Consider the following 21,422-nt stretch of genomic DNA (forward strand, 5'->3'; position numbering starts at 1 on the left):
GCCAGCACTGGATCAAAGAACATAAATGCACACTGCAAAGATGCTTTGAGAAATGTTCAGCCTAAATGAACCCAAAGGAATCTTCGGAAAATTCACTAAAGGAAAGTTAATTGAAACGATGTTCAAAAAAGTTAATGTGATACAACATAGAAAAAATAGGAAAAATTCTATAGGCTAAACATTTTTATGTAAGACATGGATTTATTACCAGCTCAGGTACTGGTAATACCTGATCCTCTTCTTAACGTCAGTGAATAGAATAATGGTGTTTATTCAAAGGAGGGTCAATTAGACATGCCCAAAACTGAAGAAAAAGCATGTTCATGTGTTTGTACTGGAAGTTCAGTGCTTCCCTAAGTACTATGTGAACACAAAACTGATCCACATGATACGAAAGTTATTCTGCCCCAGAGAAATGGCAGCAGGAAAATAAACTTGAAGTTTCTGTTCTCTTTAATTAATCTTTTCAGAAGGTTTTGTAGCTCATCAGGACACCAGTTGTAAAATGCACAGTACACGAAGTTGTACAAGCTTTACAGGTTTTCCAAACTTTACTTGCAACTTACTAATCATAAAAGTATCAGTGCATGATGCCTCACTAGGTAAAAAGCTGGTAAGACATGAGTGTAGCAGAGAAATGCACTGACCCTGAAGAATAACAAGGCTGCTCATTTTTAGAAGCATCTCCCTTCCTTGCCACACTAGAGCTAGTAGTTCTCAACTAGAGTCATTCCTGAAATCCTTGATCATTTTCTTAAATGTTCCATGCTCTTTTCAGATTCCATCTTTCTGCAGATTAGTGTCTGCAGCATAACTGGGAGCTTAGATGCAGTGTATCCATTTCCACTGGCAGTCACGCCCTGTGTGCGGCATGTGGCTCAGGAAGCTGGTGGAGCATTCCCCACATTTCTTCCCACAGGTGGAGTGGTGGGTCGACATTTCAGTTAGAACAATCACAATTTTTTCCCTCCTTAGGAATTACCAATAATACCGGTACAATTTAATTGCTAGAAAAACAAAACATACAGCTCCCATGATACTTAAAAATACTTGAGGACAGGGGCACCTAGATGGCTCAGTAGGTTAGGCATCCAACTTCAGCTCAGGTCATGATCTTATGGTTCATGAGTTCTAGCCCCACATCAGGCTCTGTGCTGACAGCTAGGACACTGGAGCCTGCTTCAGATTCTATGTCTCCCTCTCTCTGCCCTTTCCCCACTCACACTCTGTGTGTGTGTCTTTCTCTCTCAAAAATAAACATTTAAAAAAATGTAATAAAAAAAATACTTGAGGACAAGGGACCCTGGGTGGGTCAGTCAGTTAAGCATCCAACTCTTGGTTTTGGCTCAGGTCATGATCAAGTCCCACATCGGGCTCTGCACTAGGCATGAAGCCTGCTAAGGATTCTCTCTCTATCCCCCTTAGCCCGTCTCCCCCGCTCTCTCTCTCTAAAACAAAACAAAAATAAATAAATAAATAAAAATACTTGAGGACATATGTGAAATGTGCTATTTATCATCAAAAGGAAGATGAAAATATACAAATAAAGTGATCACAACAATACAACAGAGTATGGTAAATTAATATTTGACTGCATATTTGTTTTATCATTTCCTTTCCTATCCTATCATCATATCACTTGAGATAGTGATAGGCAGGATGATGTTAGATCCAGGAAGGATGCCAAGTCCTCAGGATCTAACCAAGCTCCAGAACTTACCTATCTCTGAATCCAGTTCCCTAGATTGCTATATTCAGAATCTTAACTTTATTTTATTATAATGTAATAAATTATTAGAATTTAAATAAACAACATTTAAATATCTTAACAGAGATAAAAAATGTTTTTCCATAAGACTACTATTTTCTCATAAAAGAAGCAGAAAAGAATTATCTGTGACAAACTTTATGCCTGACAGGGAGGAAGGACCAGCATTTTCTTACACTGTCAGTAGGAATGCAAATTGGTATAGTGTTTTGGACGATGATCTATTAAAAAACTTGAATTGTATGTGTCCTTTGATCCAGCAGGTATACTTGCACAAAATTTTTAAAGATATATTCATTTGTTCACCCCGGAACGTCCTGGGGATATGCTATGAAATGAAACAGACATGATTCCTCCCTGATAGAGCTCACAGCCAAGTAGTGGAGAAAGGCAATAAAAGCAATCCAACCAATAAAAAGCAGCTTAACATATGGTGCTAAGACCGATACATGAAGCAAACTGGAATGGCTGACAAAATAATAATAATAATAATGGGAGAAGAGTGCCCAAGTGTGGGGAGTAGGAAGTAAAGACCTCTCTGAGAAGGTTGTATAAGCAACCACCTGATGAATGAGAAGAAGCCAGTCAGGAGAGAAAGAAACTGAGTGAAGGCCTAAGGCAGGAAGACAACTGAGGGTTTTTGGAGAACAAAAGAAGCCACAAGTGAGAGGGATGGAGTGTGGGGTGTGGTTGGAAGGGAAAACAAAATCAATCAGGCAGTTCCTTATAGGTCTTGCCAGGCAGTGTTGCTTCTGTTCCAAGTACACTGGAAGCCATGATCCTTTTACGAGTAGCAGCCGAGGGAGCCAAGGGAGAGGTGGATTGGGTGAGAGACAAGAAAGGAACAAGAGCTCCGTTACCAGTCCATTGCCTGAGCTACATGAGAGATGCGAGGAATTTCGCTAGTGCAGAAGCCCATAGAGGTGGGAACTAGATGGATTCCAAATGCATTTTGTAAATAGATCCCATATTTTCAATTTTAGGAAAAACCACAGGAACCAAAGAAAAGCTATCCCTAAAGAAAACTCTTTGTTGGAGTGAGCATGCCGTGCATTTGGAAGATTCCTCCTTCAGGCTTATTACCTGACAGGAAAATTCCCACAAATAAGCAATTGCCTAATTAGATTAAATCAAAGCAAAAAGATGCTGACCCTAGTTACTTAACATACAGTGAGTGCAGTATTGGTCTCAGGAATAGAATTCAGTGATTCAGCACTTACATACCACACTCGGTGCTCGTCACAAGTACCCTCTTTAGTACCCATCACCCATCTAGCCCATCTGCTACCCACCTGTCCCCATCAACCCTCAGTTTGTTCTCCATTGTTAAGAGTCTTTTATGGTTTGTCTCCCTTGCTCTTTTTTTTTCTTTTTTCCCCTTCCCATATATTCATCTGTTTTGTTTCTTAAATTCCACATATGAGTGAAACCATGTAGTATTTGTCTTTCTCTGACTGACTTAGTTCAAGTAGCATAATACACTCTAGCTCCATCCATGTCATTGCAAATGGCAAAATTTCATTTTTGATGGCTAATATTCCATTACACACACACACACACACACACACACACACACACACACGCACACACACACACAAACATACCACAACTTCTTTATCCATTCATCGGTCGATGGACATTTGGACTCTCTCCATAGTTTGGCTATTGTTGATAATGCTGTTGTAAACCTCGGAGTGCATGTACCCCTTCAAATCTGTATTTTTGTGTCCTTTGGGTAAATACCTAGTAGTGCAATTGCTGGATCGTATGGTAGTTCTATTTTTAATTTTTTAGAAACCTCCATACTGTTCTCCAGAGTGGCGGTACCAGTTTGCATTCCCACTAACAGTGCAAGAGGGTTCCCCTTTCTCAGCATCCTCACCAACACCTGTTGTTTTCTTGTGGTGTTAATTTAACCATTCTGACAGGTGGGAGGTGGTATCTCATTGTGGTTTTGATCTGTATTTCCCTGTTGAGGAGTGACGTTGAGCATCTTTTCATTACACAGATCTTTTTAAAGAAATAATTCTAGGAAATCACAGAAGCATGGTGAACCACATTACACACTATCTAATAGGAAATTGGATTAGCAGTTCTATTTTCACTAATTCTTAAAGTGCAGACCGCTCTTTACTGATGCACATTTATTACATTCTCTGACATTTCTGCAAGCCTTCAAGTATGATCGTAATGGAAGAGGTCTAATTTGCATTACCTTGAACAATAAAGAGTGACAGACCACAACTTCCACAGGCCATTTCGGGATGTATGTATACTTTTGTTCATGCATTATTTGTGGCACTAATATCTCAATTCATGAATTTGTAAATATTCAAGAACAATTAAATATCAAAAAGTAGTGATGTCTGACATATAAAATATATTACATACATGTTTCCAGTCAAAACAAACAAAAACCAGTGAAGGCCTGCCAGTGAAGGCAAAGTCTCATTAACATTCTCTACTTGGTGAATAATAGAACTGCTATAGTTAATAAGCAATGGAAACATCATGGAAACCTTGGAATTCATTGCCCACTTGAATAAATGTTCATTCTTATTGCTTCACTCCTTATGCCATGGTTCAATTTTAACAAGTTGAGGAATGGTTTCTTTAGCTTCTTAACCTGTGATGTGTCCTACCGTCCAACTTTTATACTTTCAACATGGCACATCAATTGAATCGCAACATACACATACAATGAAGCTCCCTTTTAATGATTATGATCATTATTGTTATGATCCTCATTTTTATTTCAGCTTTGTGAGTAAAAGCCAGTTTCAAGTTGAGCTTAGGTTTCCAAAGACATTATTCAGAGAATAATAACATAACCACTCAACAGAAACCACTGGAAAATCCTCCCTTCTTTCCTTTTCACAAACAAATGAAATGGAAGTGAAAATACTGCTTAATCCAAAGACATTGTGCAAATACACTCCCTAGCTGAAGTAACCTCCACTACCTTCCAATCACCATGCAAATCTGGCCCCAACAACACAATATTTTATTACCTTACTGAGGTCTCAAATCCTCCAAACAAAAGGAAGCGTTGGCTTAAAGCATGATCAAGAGCATATAGAAGATGAGAGAGAGCTGCCTGCCTTTAGAGTGCACAATGGATTTGTTGTGGATTTCTACAATCCTCCTTGACTGGGACAAGTAGATGGAGCCAGCCTGCAACAGGCCAAGTCTGATATTTTACTTTCTACAAGGGTGCCCACAGCTTTTATATACCACCTGATCAAGAATCTATAATTGGTATTTCAAAATACAAAAGTAAAATACTTCCTTATCTGTGTTCAGATGAATGACAATTGACATTTTTTAAGCCCTAATTAATTAAAATTGTTGGGGCGCCTGGGTGGCTCAGTCGGTTAAGCATCTGGCTTCAGCTCAGGTCATGATCCCATGGTCCGTGGGTTCAAGCCCCACATCAGGCTCTGTACTGACAGCTCAAAAGCCTGGAGCCTGCCTTGGATTCTGTGTCTCCCTCTCTCTCTGCCCCTCCCTGACTCATGCTCTGTCTCTCTCTCTCTCTCTCAAAAATAAACATTTTTTTAAAAATTTAAAAATAATTAAAAAAATAAAGTTGTCAAAAAACTGGAGTTGTAGAAAAGGTAAATCAGAACAAAGTCAATCATATCTAGAATTTAGATTCAATGCCACTTATGGGTATGCCTAAGAATATCATACTTCAGTGATATCATCTTTTTAATCTTTTGTCTTTAGTCCAATACTTTGAAGAATTACACGATATTAAATTATGGGAAATAAAGAATTGAAAGTTCATTAAATTTTTGTCTTCTTCTCGGTGGCTCAGTCAGTTAAGCGTCCGACTTCGGCTCAGGCCATGATCTCGTAGTTCGTGAGTTCAAGCCCCACGTCAGGCTCTGTGTTGACAGCTCAGAGCCTGGAGCCTGCCTCAGATTCTGTGTCTCCCTCTCTCTCTGCCCCTTCCCTGCTCATGCTCTGTCTCTGTCTCTCAAAAATGAACAAATATTAAAAAAAATTTTTTTTTGATTGTTGTCTTCTTTTCTCTCTCAAATTTTAGAATGTTATTCACAAAGGGTCTGCTCAACTCTTCAATAAAACTTTATTTACAAAAACTTTATTACAAAAACATTTTGCTGGAGATGTATGGTGGTAATGATTGCAAAATAATGTGAGTATACGTAATGCCACTCAGCTTTAAAAATGGTTTAAAGTAGTAAATTTCGTTATGTATATTTTAACACAATTAAGAAAAGAAACAAACAAAAAAAACAGAATATCTTGCTCACCAGGTGGGTTTTTTTCCCATCTTTTAGACTACAAAATTGTTTCTGCCTAAAATACTCTGATTAAGTGATTTTCCTGAAACTAAAAAGCCTCCAAAACCTGATGCATAAATACTTACAAAGATAAAATTGTTCTTCTACCAAACCTTTCTTTAAGTTGTCTGGAATGTTTAAAAGTGTTTTTAACTCTAGGGTCATAACCAAATTAAAGTCGTGTTAGTAGGTTGCCCCCTCCCCTAAGTTAGGTTGGAGTCCAAATATTTTGAAGTGTATAAAAATACAGCAGTAAGCAGGTTGACTGCTCTGGAGGAAATTTTTGAGTAATTAAAATTGCACAAAGATCATCTCTTTCACTAGACAAACCTACCTTTTAAAAAACTTATAAATGAAAACGAATACAAGAGGAAAGGTATCATCTGATTATTATCAAGGATCTGATTTTGCAATGCATTATTTATATATTTCAAATATCCAAAGGCACCATGTAACTGTTTACTCCCATTTTATTCCTAATTATTTTCAATTACTTCTAATATTTTTTCGAATGTTTTTCAATTATTACTAATTGTTTTCCAAAACCTGTATTAATAGTTACTTAACTATTACTTAGGCTTTGTATTACTTTCAATGATATAAATTATTACTTAACACTCACGTTTTGCTGAACTTTCAATACCCACATACACTCAGACTAAAAATAAATGCTCTTCAACAAGTTAGGTTTTAGGGGATTTTTCTGTGTTTTGTTTTGCTTTTCAGTTTTAATTGCAACCCTGAATAAAAGCTAACTAGATTCTTTTTCAGTGTAGTCAGGCCTAGCTTTTGCATTTCCACACCATGATTAATTTATTATTCATCTGAGACCTTCCTATTAAACCTGGTCTTTAGCTTGTGAACTTTTCTTTCAGCTTCCAACAAAGGATTTCATTGCTTTGGGAACTGAGGTGTGTCTAAGTTTTTACCTGGGAGCAAAAGTGATGCAAGCATTTCTGGTGAGACCAATCCTTGGTTTAGGGTGGGGAGGAGCCACATAACAGGCCGGCTGTAGATTCCAGAAAGTAGAGAAGCTACCAAAGAGCTTTTCTTAGACATCCTATGCGGACAGTCAGAAGGACTGAAGCAGCGGCTCCCTTGGATTTGTCCACCAGGGAAATCAGAGACAATGACTTGGCTCCTTTTCAGAACATCAAGGGCTCTGGCCATGTTAATGGTAAGTCCTTTTTTTTTCCCAAAATAATTGCCACTTTCCCTGTTTCCTTCCTTTTTTGATAATACGGTATTTAATTGCCGAATCCCTATTATAAATTCTAAAAAGAGTGCAGTAAAAAGAAACAACTTTAGAATGAAATCGTAAAGATTACCAATTTCCTCCTCTTGTGGGATTTTGATGTTGTATTTTATATAGAAAATAAACCAGAGAGAAATAGAATGTGAAAGTCGACATTTAGCATTTCTTTAGTTAATGAGTTCATTAATCTGGATCTCAGATCTATTTTCTACCACACTTTCACTTTCTTCAAAGTAATGCTTTTATTCCTCTTTCTAATACACAAACTAAAACACTTGAAAGAGAACCAGGTCTGTTTTCCAAGGTTACATATCTCTTAAGCATATGGCTAAGAACTGTACATGTCTGGTCTTGATACCTGACTTGTTTTTAAAACAGTCAGACCGTTGAATTAAAATCAAAGCAATGCTTGACTCTAGAGAAGTTGAAAGAGTTATTAAGAAAACAATGTTTATGTTTAGCCATTACATGCAAAAAATATGCCAACTTTGGGCGACAAAAACATACAGCATTTTATAAGCCTTTTTTTTTTCAGGAGAATAATACTTTTGTTGGTTGAGAAAGATTTATATAATGTTATCTAAAAGAGAAGTGGAATCTGAAGAGCAAAGCACTAGCCTGGATATTACAGACTAGTTTGTTCCTTAACTATGTTGTTTCTGTGAAGAAAAAAAAAAGCTCCAATTGTTTCAGTTACATTAGGATACCAAAATAGTGACATACACCATAAATGAGTATTTTAAAATTCCTCATACAAATTCCCCACTTCACAGTAAACCAAGTTGGCCTGGGCATAAGTTTCCCTCATCTCCTCATCTAAAAAATTGAGGTGATAATTGGACTTCAAGAAGTTATAGGAAGATAGAGCTCAAGAAAGAACTTTCTAAAAATTAGAGGTGTCTAAAATTAGAATTGGCTGCCCTGTGAACCAGAGTTTCCAAGCCTTCCCTCTCACAATGCCCAAGCGGAAAATAGGTATCCTTCCTTGTGTGAGGGTCTATTTTTATTATAACAGTGTAACTAATTGTTTTGGTTATCTAATGAGTTTATTTGACCCAAGAATGTTGTAAAGAGTAATGAGACAATTGTATGACTTTCCCACCTTTCCAGATGGTCATTTCTGGACTAAACTGCAAGTGGCCTGAAAATGCACATGTCTACACCAATGACCAACTCAGAAAGCTATGGGAAAGGCGGCAGGGGGTGTCAAAAGGTGTCATAAGGACACAGAACTAGAGCAGCAAAAGCTTGAGCAAGCTCTTTTCCCTGTTTTGACATAGACCATTCTCAAGTATCCCTCTGATTCTAGAGTGACCAATAAGATCCTTATACTAACGGCTGTTTCATTCATCTTTCTATCCCAAACGCCCACTATATAATGTCTCTCTTACAGTGGACACACAATTGTTTGAAAAATGGATAAATGAAAAATTAATGAAGGCTCTCTAAACTATAACCTCCCACGGTGCCTCTATAATGCTAGTCATAAGGAAACTATGAAATGTAAGAGATTTTCTTCCCCTCCAAAAAATTTCACACACACACACACACACACACACACACACACACACACACACACAAGCTATTTAAACTACAATATAGGGGCTCCTGGATGGCTCACTCAGCTGAGCATCCAAATTTTGATTTCAGCCTGGGTCACGATCCCAGGATTGTGGGATCGTGCTCCATGTCAGGCTCCACTCTGGGTGTAGAGTCTGCTTGGGATTCTCTCTCTCTCTCCCTCTGCCCCTCTCCTCCACTCGTGTGAGCTCTCTCTCCTTCTCTAAAATAAAATAAATAATTAATTAATTAAAAATAACAACATTATAACTTCATAGACCTGCTCTGTCCAATATGGCAGCCACAGCCCATCTGTGGCTATTAACCACTTAAAATGTGGTTGGTCTGAATTGAGAATATACACCATATTTTGAAGACTTCGTATAAAAAAAAAAAGAATGTAAAATGTCAATTTTTATGTTACTATTAAAATGATAGTATTTTGGATTATTGGATAAAAGATATGTTGTTAAAATTAATTTCACCTTTTTAGGCTTTTTAAATATATTAGTATTAGAACATTTAAAATTATATATTTGGCTCACATTGGTGGTTCTTATTATATTTCTATTGGACAGCGCTTATCTATTATTAATGCTGTTAGTGGAATTCAGTATCAGTCAAAAGTGAGGTTGGCAATCAAGGCTCCATAGACTAGGTGAGATTTGGCTGTTTTTTGATTAGTATAGATAGGTCAAGGGGGATTTCTTCAGTTGTCAGACTAGCATGAGCAAAGGAAAGAGTGATTACAGCATTTACCTAGAGGCAATGGACACACTGGTTTGGCTAGAATGACCGTTTGTGTTGGGCATGAGTTGGAAAGGTAGATGAGGGTCAGACTGAAAAGCTCACTCTGTGAAAACTAATAGAGTCCTTTTAGAACTGGGGAGCCACCCCAAGTTTCGAAATAGTGTGGTGAAAGGAAAAAAAATCCAATGTTTTTAAAAGCATTATGGAGTGGGAATGTGCATCTTTTGTTGTTGAAGGGTGAGGTCTGAAAGCTGGAAGACATATTTGGAGGTGTTGAATTAATTCCACCACCCTATGACCATATAAGGGTTGGCTAGAGAAGTGAGATATGACAGCAAAATCACAGACTTCAGTCTACACCTGTACAACTGACTCACTCCAGGCCTTGTTTCCTCAACTGTCAAATGACGATAATCACAGCCCCCTGCCATAGTAAGAATAAAGCAGAAAGAAACATTTGCAAACAAGTGCTCTGGAAAATATAAAGTGCTTTGTAGGACTCGGATCACTTGTAATGTTTACATTAATAATACAGGTGGTTTTTGATAACTTGTTAAAATTCTACCTTACTATTTTACATAACCACCACCACCAGTTTTAATCAGTCAAGAAACAGTCCTTTGTTGAGTGAAAGATCGTATCAAACTATATCCTAAATTTGTATAATAGTAGGTAGGAGAAAACAGCATTTTCAAACTGGGAGCATTACTCAAAATTTCAACTGTTCAGTCTTCTAGATTAATTACTTGAGAGACAAAAGCATGGAGAACACCTGCCCGTAGTCAAAGAAAAATGTAATAGTTATCAGTTTCCTGTGCATATTGGATCCATTTCACACAATACAAAATAAACATTTTGGGGGAAAGTCTGTGATTGAAAAACACTTATCTTCAGAGATTTAACCTTTTAAAAATAATGTCTGTCTTCAAAGGAGACCACTGTCCACAAAATCTGCATCGCAGTTTGTCATATAACACTTCTATTAGCATCTGGACAATAAGATGTTTAATTTCATGCTACTATATTACATAAAAATTTACTCACTACAAAATTAATAGCTGTGTTTGGAATCCAAAGATTTTTAAAGCACAAAGTTTTAAAGAAGTTAGTAGTATTAGCTCTGGAAAAAAAAGAAAGTAGTTTAAATATCAAGTTCTGCATTAAAATGTGTTCTAAGTATAGCAGAACTATCTTCAACCACCTTCTTCTCTAGAACAAACAAAAAGGAAAATTTTAGAAAAAGAATTGTAAGTAAATGGCCCAAATGTTTTATTAAAGTTTAATTGACACACAACATCCTATTAGCTTCAGGTGTACCCCATATGATTCAGTAATTTTGTGCATTACAAAATGATCCCCATGATGAGTCTAGGTACCATACAAAGTTGTTACAGTATCATTGATTATATTCCTTATGTTGTACATTACATTCCCATGACTTACTCATTTTATAACTGGAAGTCTGTACCTCTTAATATCCTTCACCTATTTCACTCATTCTCCAACCCGTCCTCCCTCTGGTAACCAGCAGTTTGTTTTCTGTATCTATAAGTCTGTTTCTTTTTTATTTTGTTTGTTCATTTGTTTTGCTGCTTAGATTCCACATACTAGTGAAATTGCATAGCATTTGTCTGCCTGACTTATTTCTCTTAGCATAATACCTTCTAGGTCCATCTGTGTTGTTGCAAATAGCAAGATTTCATTCCTTTTTACGGCTGAGTAATATTCCATTATATCTATCTATCTATCTATCTATCTATCATCTATCCCACATCTTCTTTATCCATTCATCTATTGGTGGACACTCAGGTTGATTCTATATCTTGGCCACTGTAAATAATGCTATGATGGATATAAGGGTTCACATATCTCTTCAAGCCGATTTTTTCATTTTATTTAGATAAATATCCAGAAATGGAATCACTGGATCATACAGTAGTTCTATTTTTAACTTTGTGAGAACTGTCCATACTGTCTTCCACAGTGGCCATACCAATTTACATTCCCACAAACATGAGGGTTTCCTTTTCCCCATATCCTTGCAAACTTGTCATTTTTTTTCTTTTTGATTATAGCCAATCTGATGTGTGTGAGGTGTGACATAATATCGCATGCATTTCCCTGATGACTAGTGAGGCTGAGAATCTTTTCATGCCTGTTGGCTCTCTAGAGTCTTCTCTGGAAAAAAAAATCTACTCAAATGTTCTGCCTGTTTCTTAATTGAGTTTTTTAAATACTTAAGTTGTGTGAGTTGTAGAGGTTTTTTGTGTGTGAGTTTTGGATATTAACTTATCATATACGTGATTTGCAAATATCTTTTTCCATTCAGTAAGCTGACTTTTCATTTCATTGGTTTCCTTCACTGTACAAAAGCTTTTTCGTTTCATGTAGTCCCACTTGTTTTTGTTGCCCTTGCCTGAGGAGACTGTTCCAAAACAATATAGCTAAGACCAAAATCAAATCATAGCCCGCTGCCTATGTTTTCTTCCAGGAGTTTTGTGGTTTCAGTTCTTACATTCAAGTCTTTAATCCATTTGAATTTATTTTTGCATATGGTATAAGTTGATGGTCCAGTTTCTCTCTTTTGCAGGTAGCTGTCCGGTTTTCCCCACACCATTTACAAAAGAGACTATTTTTTTCCACATCATATATTTTTGCCTCCTTCATTACAGATTAATGAACCATATATGTGTGGGTTTATTTCTGGGCTCTATTCCATTTGATTGATCTGTGCGTCTGTTTTTATGCCAGTACCATACTGTTTTAATTACTATAGGTTTGTAGTACAGTTTTAAATCAGGGAGTGTGATCCTCTAGCTTTGTTCTTCTTTCTCGAGATCACTTTGGCTATTTGGGGGCTTTTGTGTTTCCACAGAAATTTTAGGATTATTTGTTCTAGCCCATGAAAAATGTAAATGGCCCAAGTTTTTAGCAGGAGGAAAATCTTTGAGGTATCTTTCCTTCTCTTGATTGATGAAACAATCTAGTTTCCAGTGCTAATAAATATATGAAAATAAATTTCCTCCTGAACCTCTCCAAAAGTTAAGATTCTAAAATCAGAATAACCTTGCCAAGCAATTCTGGCCAGTCTTACCTGACTTGGGCAAATGTCAGGAAAGATGTAATTATATCTACCAATTACCACTCCCACTTACTTAATACCTGAAACTGGTTTTCATTTGGAGCTAGAACACTTAATGCCCCATGTGGTTTCCCATAAATCTGCTAGCCTTTGGCTCTTCCTTTCCAGTTAAGAGGCAATCTGATAGCCTAAGGTAAGGGCTTGTTTTGAGAAGTTCATCATAAGAAAATTATATGGGCAATTCGTTACTATCTGTAATTATACTGTGAATAATTGAATCCATCTAATATGCACATTTTTCTTATGTGGCCCCTGCACAGTTGGCTAGGCTATACACTGCACAACTCCAGGAGGTAAACTACAATGTGAACAGTACCCCCTGAAGTTGTGCAAGGAGCAATTTACACAACTGTACAGTGGAACTGGTTCTTGACTCTTTCTGATGCTCAAGAAAGAGAAAGTTTTTATGTGACCTGATGTGAATAATAATAATATAAGGTCACTTCATATTAAAGTGGACCCTTTACACCTTTTTTTTTTTGAAGTTTGGTGACTGAAGTGATTAACACTTCTTAAGCACTTCCTGTGGGCTAGCACTCATCTATGTGCTTTCAACCTATTAGTTCACTTAATCTTCACAACAAACCTATAAGGTAACTAGAATTATTATCCCTGTTTTACAGATGAGGAAATTGAAAGATTGAGTAATATTCCCAAGTTATACAACTGGTAAATGGTGAGACTAGGATTTTAATTCAGGGATTCAAGATCTGGTGTCCAATTTCATATTACTACACTTAACTGTATTTATATTAAGCATTTGAGGATATCCAATTTGTTGAGAATATCTAGTATATGTTTTTCTTAGCATTTCTATCATGATACACAGCTTAACTTTCTAAATTAATTGAGTTTAGTCTTTTAATCAGTTATTGAAAATTGAATTGTTCAAAATTAAATAGTAATTTCTAAATATTAAATATATACCATTTTTGTTCAATTAAGAAATTGTCCTGATACATACAAAGTTTATTAGTATGTTTTGGGAGTTTTAAATTTTAATTTTAAATAGTGTGTGTCTGTGTATATATATATATGTATATATATATACACAAACACACACACACACACATATATATATATATATATATATATATATATGTATCTAGAGAGACTACATACCCATATATATGCTATGAGATATCATAAGGGACAAATCACTCATTTTTTATTTATAGGAAATTTATTAATCAAACATGTATTGAATGACCTCTATGATTAAACTCATTAATAATCATTGTATATTGTATCTAACCAATTACAAGAATAATATCATCAGCCTATATATTGTTTTCCAAACATAATTAATCAATTTAAAAATCCATGTTTAAAACTTACAATAATTTCTTTGAATCACTTAATTCACTTTACAAATTTCCCAGAAGGGAGTGGATGTGATCCACTCTTATCCCATTCCAGAGGTGAAAGAGAGCTACCCTAGGTCAGCTAGCACTAACTCCCTGGATCCAATGCGCAGTCTAACAGTCTATCCCTCCCCACACTAAAGTTTGACGTAACTCTAAACAAATTCTTGGCCACTCAGTAAATAACAGTTGTTATTATAAATGCCTTTTTAAAAACTAGTCACCCATATTCTCAAAACATATTTATTGTGTACCTATTATATTCAATAGTAACCTTAATGATATAATTATATACATTTAATTAACAAATAGGGTATATGGATATTAAATTACTTTATTCCATATGCTATTTTATTAATTTAATAATCTGATTTTCTTTCAGCAAAGCATTTCTAGTTTTTATCTATACCAAAGTATTTAGGCCATATTAGTGCTTTAAAAATCATATAACTAAAATTATCAGGGTGCCTGGGTGTCTCAGTCAGTTAAGTGTCCGACTCTTGATTTCTGCCCAGGTCAGGATCTCACCATTGTGGGATAGAGCCAGAACCTGCTTAGGATTCTTTCTCTCCCTCTCGCTCTGCCCCTTCCCCACTCGCACACAATCATGTACACAGTCTTTCTCTCTCTCAAAATAAAATAATAAAATAAAAAAGAATAAAATAAAATAAAATACAATCATCAAAATAACCAGGAAACCAGAGGAAGGAAAAAAAAAGTATAGGAATTCTCAAGGTAAGTAGTGCTTTCTCCACATTTGTCTTTCCAATCAAAGCCACCAGAAAAGACAACTTAGTTGATTTATATTGTCAGAAAACTACTGAAATATTTGTTAAATACTCAAAATAGTTATATTGAAGTAACTAAAACAACTAAGTAACTAATATGCATATTAATTATCTAAAATAAAGCACTATTCTAAGTAATGTAAGGCTATGATTATATTTCTAAATATTTAAGAAACATTACAATATTCAGAAGTGGTTTTTACTAACTACCTCATATTCCTAAAAGCACAAATACTATCAGATTTCACAAAATTCCCTAAAATTAGAGAACATTCTTGGTGGCCTGACTTTCAATAAGAGAATGAGAAAGAGTGAAGGTTTGAGTGAATAACTTCTAAAGGCTCTGATTCAGTGAAAAGATTGAACAAATAAGAAACAACTATCTGCAATGTTCATTTTCCATTGTTTTTAGTTTGTACTTCCTTTGCTTCCCAGGAAAACAGAAATTATGCCTTAATGTCTATTAGAAGAATCATTCTCTATGAGGCTAGTGCAAACATGATTCATATTTTCTGGATGACTCTTTCCAGTTTTCCTGTAAAGGGAAGTGTGCCTAGCCCAACCCTCCCCTCACATGTGGCTGAGTCGTCTTAATGAGCTGAGAAATTAGGGCAATTACGACAGTAATTGGGTCCCCTCTCCTAAGTAACTCATGATAGTGTTTCAGAAAAAGAAGCAAAACTGTAAAATCATTTTGAGGCCTATTATAACCATATGTAATAGTCCCTTTTCACAACAATTTGCATACCCTTTCAAATAAGGATTTCAGTGAAATTTTTAGAATGGAAGGGTCCTGGCATCCTATGTCTGATACGGTTACTTCTTTGGTTCAGAGTTCAACCTGCCTCTTTATTATAACTTTCCAAAATCAACAATACAATAAATCTACATTGTTTCAGGAGTAACCTCAGCCTCTACCAGGAAGAAATCTAAATTGACTATCCTATAACTTTCTTTCCACCACCAGTTTTTCTATTTATGCCAAGTTTGGTTAAAATCTAGTGTAGTGATGATCTACACACTTCGGAGTCAGGCTGCAGAGGCTCACATCCTGACTCTGCCAGGGCTGTTGGGGGAGGTGAGTACTCATTGTCTCCTGTCTCCATTTCTTCATCCATAAGATAGACTATAAGAATAGTGTCTCCATCAGATGGCTACTCTAAGAATTAAGTGAGATGATAAAGATCTATAAATAGCAACTGACACAAAATCCATAATAAACCTTAACTACTAATATTACTCTAATTCTTTTTCTTCTTACTTATTTTTCACAATATTTTCCCTACCAGATTCTTTTCACATAAGATAATCAGCGGGTCAGCAAATACTTGTTAAATATCTGCTGAGGGAAAGGTATTATAACAATTGTGAGAAAAAAATAAACATAGGAGCATTGGAAAGTTTACAATTCTCTTGGCTTAACATCATAATGCACCCAAAACAATAAGAAATAGTAAATCATGGCAAATCCTTATGGATTAAACTGCATGGTACAAAATATGTGTTGAAAAAACTCAGAAACAAGACATCAGTAAGGACAGTTTCATGGAGATTGTTGGAACTTGAATTGATCTTAAAGGATTAGTAATATTAAAGTGGGTAAAGGGGAGATGTCACTTTACACCAGTGAGAATAGTTAAAATTAAAGTGACAAGAAATAAAAAGTTTTGGCAAGGATGTGGGGAACAAGACCTTTGTACACTATAGATGGGAATTGAAATTGGTACAGCCTCTATGGAAAACAGTATGGAGGTTCCTCAAAAAATTAAAAATAGAATTATCATATGATCCAATAACTCCACTATTAGGTATTTACCAAAAGAAAACAAAAACACTAAGTCACAAAGATATACGCATCCCTATGTTTATTTCCGCATCATTTATAACAGCCGTAATATGGAAGCAACCTAAGTGTCCATCAATAGATGAATGGAGAAGGAAGATGTAGTGGAATACCATGCAGCCATAAAAACACGAGATCATGTCATCTGAGACAACATGGATGGACCTAGAGAGTATTATGCTAAGTGAAACAAGTCAGACTGAGAAAGCCCAATACCATATGATTCCACTCATAAGCAGAATCAAAAAGAGAAAAGAATAAACAAACAAAAAGCAGAATCGGAGCTGTCAATACAGAGAACAAACTGATAATTGCCAGAGAGGAGAATGGTGGGGGGTGAGCAAAATGAATGAAGGGAAGTGGGAGATACAGGCTTCCAGGTATGGGATGAATAAGTCACAGGAATAAAAGGCACAGCATAAGGAATAGTCAGTGATGTTGTAAAAGCAATGTAACAGTACAGATGGTAGCTACACTTGCGGAAAACACAGCATAATGTATAAACTTGCCAAATCGCTAAGCCGCACACCTGAAACTAATATAACATTGCACATCAACTATACTCACATTTTTTAAAAATGCATTCTGGGTAGAAAATAAGATAGAACAAAACACAAATGATGTTTTCATACGTTCTTGAAAATGTAAAGACCCTAGCCTGCCTGACGTCATTCTATCCTCATCTGATTTTTTCATATCAGTACAAAAATTAAGTTCAACATTTAAGTTGAAGTAACAGCGCAGAGATAAGCAGATCTGTGTCCCACAGTAAAGAGTCCTTGTGATGGGAATAGCGTATCCCCAACTTTTACAAAGTATATCCCCGTCTTTTGTATCCCCATCCACTCTCTAAACCTTACTAGTTCTAGCCCATCCTCTCCACCCATGTACAACTGAGAAAATGCCTTACCCTGTAAGTGCAGCCAGCTAATAGTTTATCACAATGATGCTTGCCACTGTTTGCCAAAGCAGTATCTCCCCCAGTTCCTGGAAAGTACAGAACAGCCAGGTAAGCAATGTCAGGTTGCTACAACTGGCTGTTTGTCAGAGTTCTGCACAGTTCCATAGGTTCTTATGTATTTCCTTAAAATTGTGTAGTCAGATTAAAAAACTGGAAGAACTTGTTTCTATCTCGAGTATTTTCTTTTTCCTGGGAGCACTTTACCCTTTGAATACTGCTTCTCCAAATCTACTTCTTTTGAAACAAAAACAAATCACAACATGACTAAGATTATCTTATGCAATTACTTATTTGAAGAATTCACATTTAATTTGACTTTATTTAAATGTCTACAGGTGCTCCTATTGGTTCACGGAGAATTGCGAATAGAGGTAAAGTATGAAAAAGTTTTTTGTAGTTAAAATAAAATAATAGTTTAGTTTAAAAAATGAAAATTGTACTTGAGAAAAATAAGTATTTATTTACTTTTTAAAACTGTTAAATAATTTAATTGTGAAAATAAAACTGAAACTAACCCAGTTTTAAATACCAACAAGGTATAAATGTCATTATTGTACTTTTATCTCATGCATGCTTTCTTATTTTAAACAAACCAACAGAGTTTTATTAAACAAGTCCTAGGTGCCTAGAGCAGTGAGATATTATGGAATATTCAAAGGAAAGATAAAAAATGATTAAATGTTAATATTAAAAATCATATGGTTCTGTAATTGTTTTAGTTATTAAATGTTTCTTCTTTGCTTGACAAAATGTGAGGTCAGGCAAATTAGACATTTGACAGTCCAAAATATCATGAAACATAGGGACTCCTCAACTTAGGTGTTAATAATTAATACTCAAAGCAAAACTTTCCAACAATGTGCATAATAAAATGGGATGCCTTTTCATGTAAGACAAAAGGTCAACATGGAGAAGATGAGACTGCGTTACAAGGCAAAAGGAGATATAAACGTGAATGGGTGAAATTTGCCAAACCCTGCAGAGAAAGAGAAGACAACTCGAAAAGAAACCCAATTGCCAAAGTAAGTCATATCAGCAGGGGGACGAAGTGAGTTTTTAGAATACATGTAATAGATGTAAATTAAAATGAGATGGCAACTGCATTTATCAAAATGCAGATTGAGGAGTCTACAGAAAAAATAACCTGATATCTTCAGCCAAAAAAATACAATAGCAATAATATAGAGAAAGTTGAAGGAACTATGGCTTCTAGGGTAATAAAAAATAACTAAGAAACATGTGGACCAATTTCAGTGAATAAGCCTTATTTAGATCTGGACTGTAGCAAATGGCAAAAGAATATATGGATAAGACAATGAGAAAAATTGTTGGGAGTCCATGTATTCATAATTACCAAGACTGGGTGATGAGAAATATCAGGTTCATTATATATTTGAAACTTTCCATTTTAAAAAGATTAAAAATTATAATAAAAATAAAATAATAATAGTAAGCAATTTAATACCTATTTTTAACACTGTATAATCCCTTTCCTCTTTTTCTATCCAGCTCCTCCTATTTAAACTAAAATAAATGTCTTTGTTTTAATATTATCTATTAAGAAAGGGAACATTCAGAAGTAGTCTTGTCAATATTAAGTATCCATGACTTCCAGCCTTTTAACATCACCGTGGTGGCCACAGCCTGAACAAACATTGTAAAGCCAAAATGATTAACATATATTGGTCCGTGCTGGTCAACAGAAGCAACAATTTAAATTATTTCACATTTCCAGTATTTATCAAGGCAAAAAGTAACCATCGCAGTGTCAGAAAGAGTGAATAAAATAAACAGATGACTTTAGACTATGATGGTGGAGAAAAGGGGAAGGCAAAGGTCTGGTGAATGATCACATTAACATTTTTGGGTATTTTGGGCTACAGATTACTTCAGATTTCCAAGCAACCCAGAAAATAACCTACCGAATTTCTGGAATGGGAATTGATCAACCCCCTTTTGGAATCTTTGTTGTTGACAAAAACACTGGAGAAATTAACATAACGGCCATAGTTGATCGCGAGGAAACTCCAAGCTTCCAGGTAAGTTTGTGTCCTCAATATTAGGCACCCTCACATTTGTGCCTGGTGGCTTTAGAATGTAATACTCTTCTACTGGTTAATTTAGAAGAGAGATCAACACATGAATCAATTCACCAACAAATAACAATGTTAGGCCCTCTATGAAGAGCCTCCAATTATGGTTGTGCCCCTGAAGGAATATGCCAGGAGGGTGCGTGAGTAGGCACTGAAATCCAACATGCATCCTGCAAAGTAGTTCACTTTGCCATGGGACAGGACCAGAGTGGAAGAAGGGGCAGCTTGCCTAACTGGCCTGCCCAAGGTGGCCACCTTTTCTTACTTTGTCTACTTGTTGGGGAAATATTTTTCTTCTTTGCACAAAAGGTCTGTACATGCCAGTAGAGGCCTTATTTCTACAAGTTTTAGTAGTACGCAAACTGAGTTTGTAGAGTAATGAGTCACTTTTCCCTCCTTTTTCTAGATCACCTGTCACGCTCTGAATGCCCTAGGACAAGACGTAGAGAAACCACTTATATTAACAGTTAAAATTTTAGATGTCAATGACAATCCTCCAGTATTTTCACAAAGTACATTCATGGGTGAAATTGAAGAAAACAGTGCTTCAAGTAAGTCTTTTATAATATATACCACTTCTAATCTTTTTTATTTTAAAAAACAAGGATCACTATAGTATATCACTTTTAGAAGCTAATTTATTGTCTTAGTTTCACCAGTAGTTGTGCAGAAAAATTCATCAAAATAACCTGGGTCTTCCTTTGTAATATTTTGTACTTTATCCACTGCCATTGTATTTCTAGGTTGTAGTCCTGTTATCAAGTCAATAGTATCTTATTCTATATATTTAAGTCACATGAGTACTTGGCAGTAGTCATAAAGCTAAAAGGGTGGTTTTAGGTAGCCTGGCTGCATCACCTGGACTTTTTTAGATTATAAAGGACAGAGACACACAATTACTTGGATAATTTGAGAAAAGGAAAGAATGATAATGCCATCCATGAAGGGAAGAAATAAAGACAGAAAATAGTCTCAACTCCAACACAGCCAAGGCGTAAGGCCAATGAGAAGATTTTTACAGAAGGCAGCACAGTTCTACCTGATTGAGACAGTAAGAGATCTTGAAAAAGACATGTAATTCGTTTTTGAGTATATCGATAGACAAGATTTTTAAAAGCAAAGGTCAATTTGAAATGGTGTTGAATATTTAATGTGAACAGAATGTCAGTCTTTAAATATTCTTTAGTGAACTACTTCTGTATTCCTAGACTCGCTGGTGATGGTACTAAATGCCACAGACGCAGATGAGCCAAACCACCTGAACTCTAAAATTGCCTTCAAAATTGTCTCTCAGGAACCTGCAGGCACACCCATGTTCCTCCTAAGCAGACACACTGGCGAAGTCCGTACTTTAACCAATTCTCTTGATCGAGAGGTAAAGCAAGGCACTTGCGATTATTCAAGAATAAAGGATTTGATTGTAAGAAAGCCAAGAGAGGTGACCCCATTTTACCTAAGGAGAAAGAAAAAGAAGTTCTCCATACTCAACTAGGCAATCTAGGGAAACTGTTTGCATTCCAGTGTGATTCTAGCGGGGTGAGATGTGTTCCTAAGACCTGTAGAATCAATTGTACCCTAAATAAACAAG

General features: G+C 35.8%; 2 protein-coding genes across 3 annotated transcripts in view; one reads left to right on the top strand and one right to left on the bottom strand.

Annotated features, from left to right (window-relative positions):
• DSC1 (desmocollin 1) overlaps nt 1-21,422 on the bottom strand; it is a 349,862-nt gene that overhangs the window by 301,000 nt on the left and 27,440 nt on the right. The gene's annotated exons all lie outside the window — the stretch shown is intronic.
• DSG3 (desmoglein 3) overlaps nt 7,057-21,422 on the top strand; it is a 33,024-nt gene continuing 18,658 nt past the window's right edge. The window contains exons 1-6 of the mRNA XM_043558529.1: nt 7,057-7,255; nt 18,077-18,112; nt 18,635-18,763; nt 19,625-19,780; nt 20,241-20,385; nt 21,043-21,209. Coding sequence (XP_043414464.1) covers nt 7,208-7,255; nt 18,077-18,112; nt 18,635-18,763; nt 19,625-19,780; nt 20,241-20,385; nt 21,043-21,209 — 681 coding nt within the window. The 5' untranslated portion in view covers nt 7,057-7,207. The remainder of the gene's footprint in view (nt 7,256-18,076; nt 18,113-18,634; nt 18,764-19,624; nt 19,781-20,240; nt 20,386-21,042; nt 21,210-21,422) is intronic.

Source organism: Prionailurus bengalensis, chromosome D3 (assembly GCF_016509475.1).
Source record: "Prionailurus bengalensis isolate Pbe53 chromosome D3, Fcat_Pben_1.1_paternal_pri, whole genome shotgun sequence".
Taxonomy (NCBI): domain Eukaryota; kingdom Metazoa; phylum Chordata; class Mammalia; order Carnivora; family Felidae; genus Prionailurus; species Prionailurus bengalensis.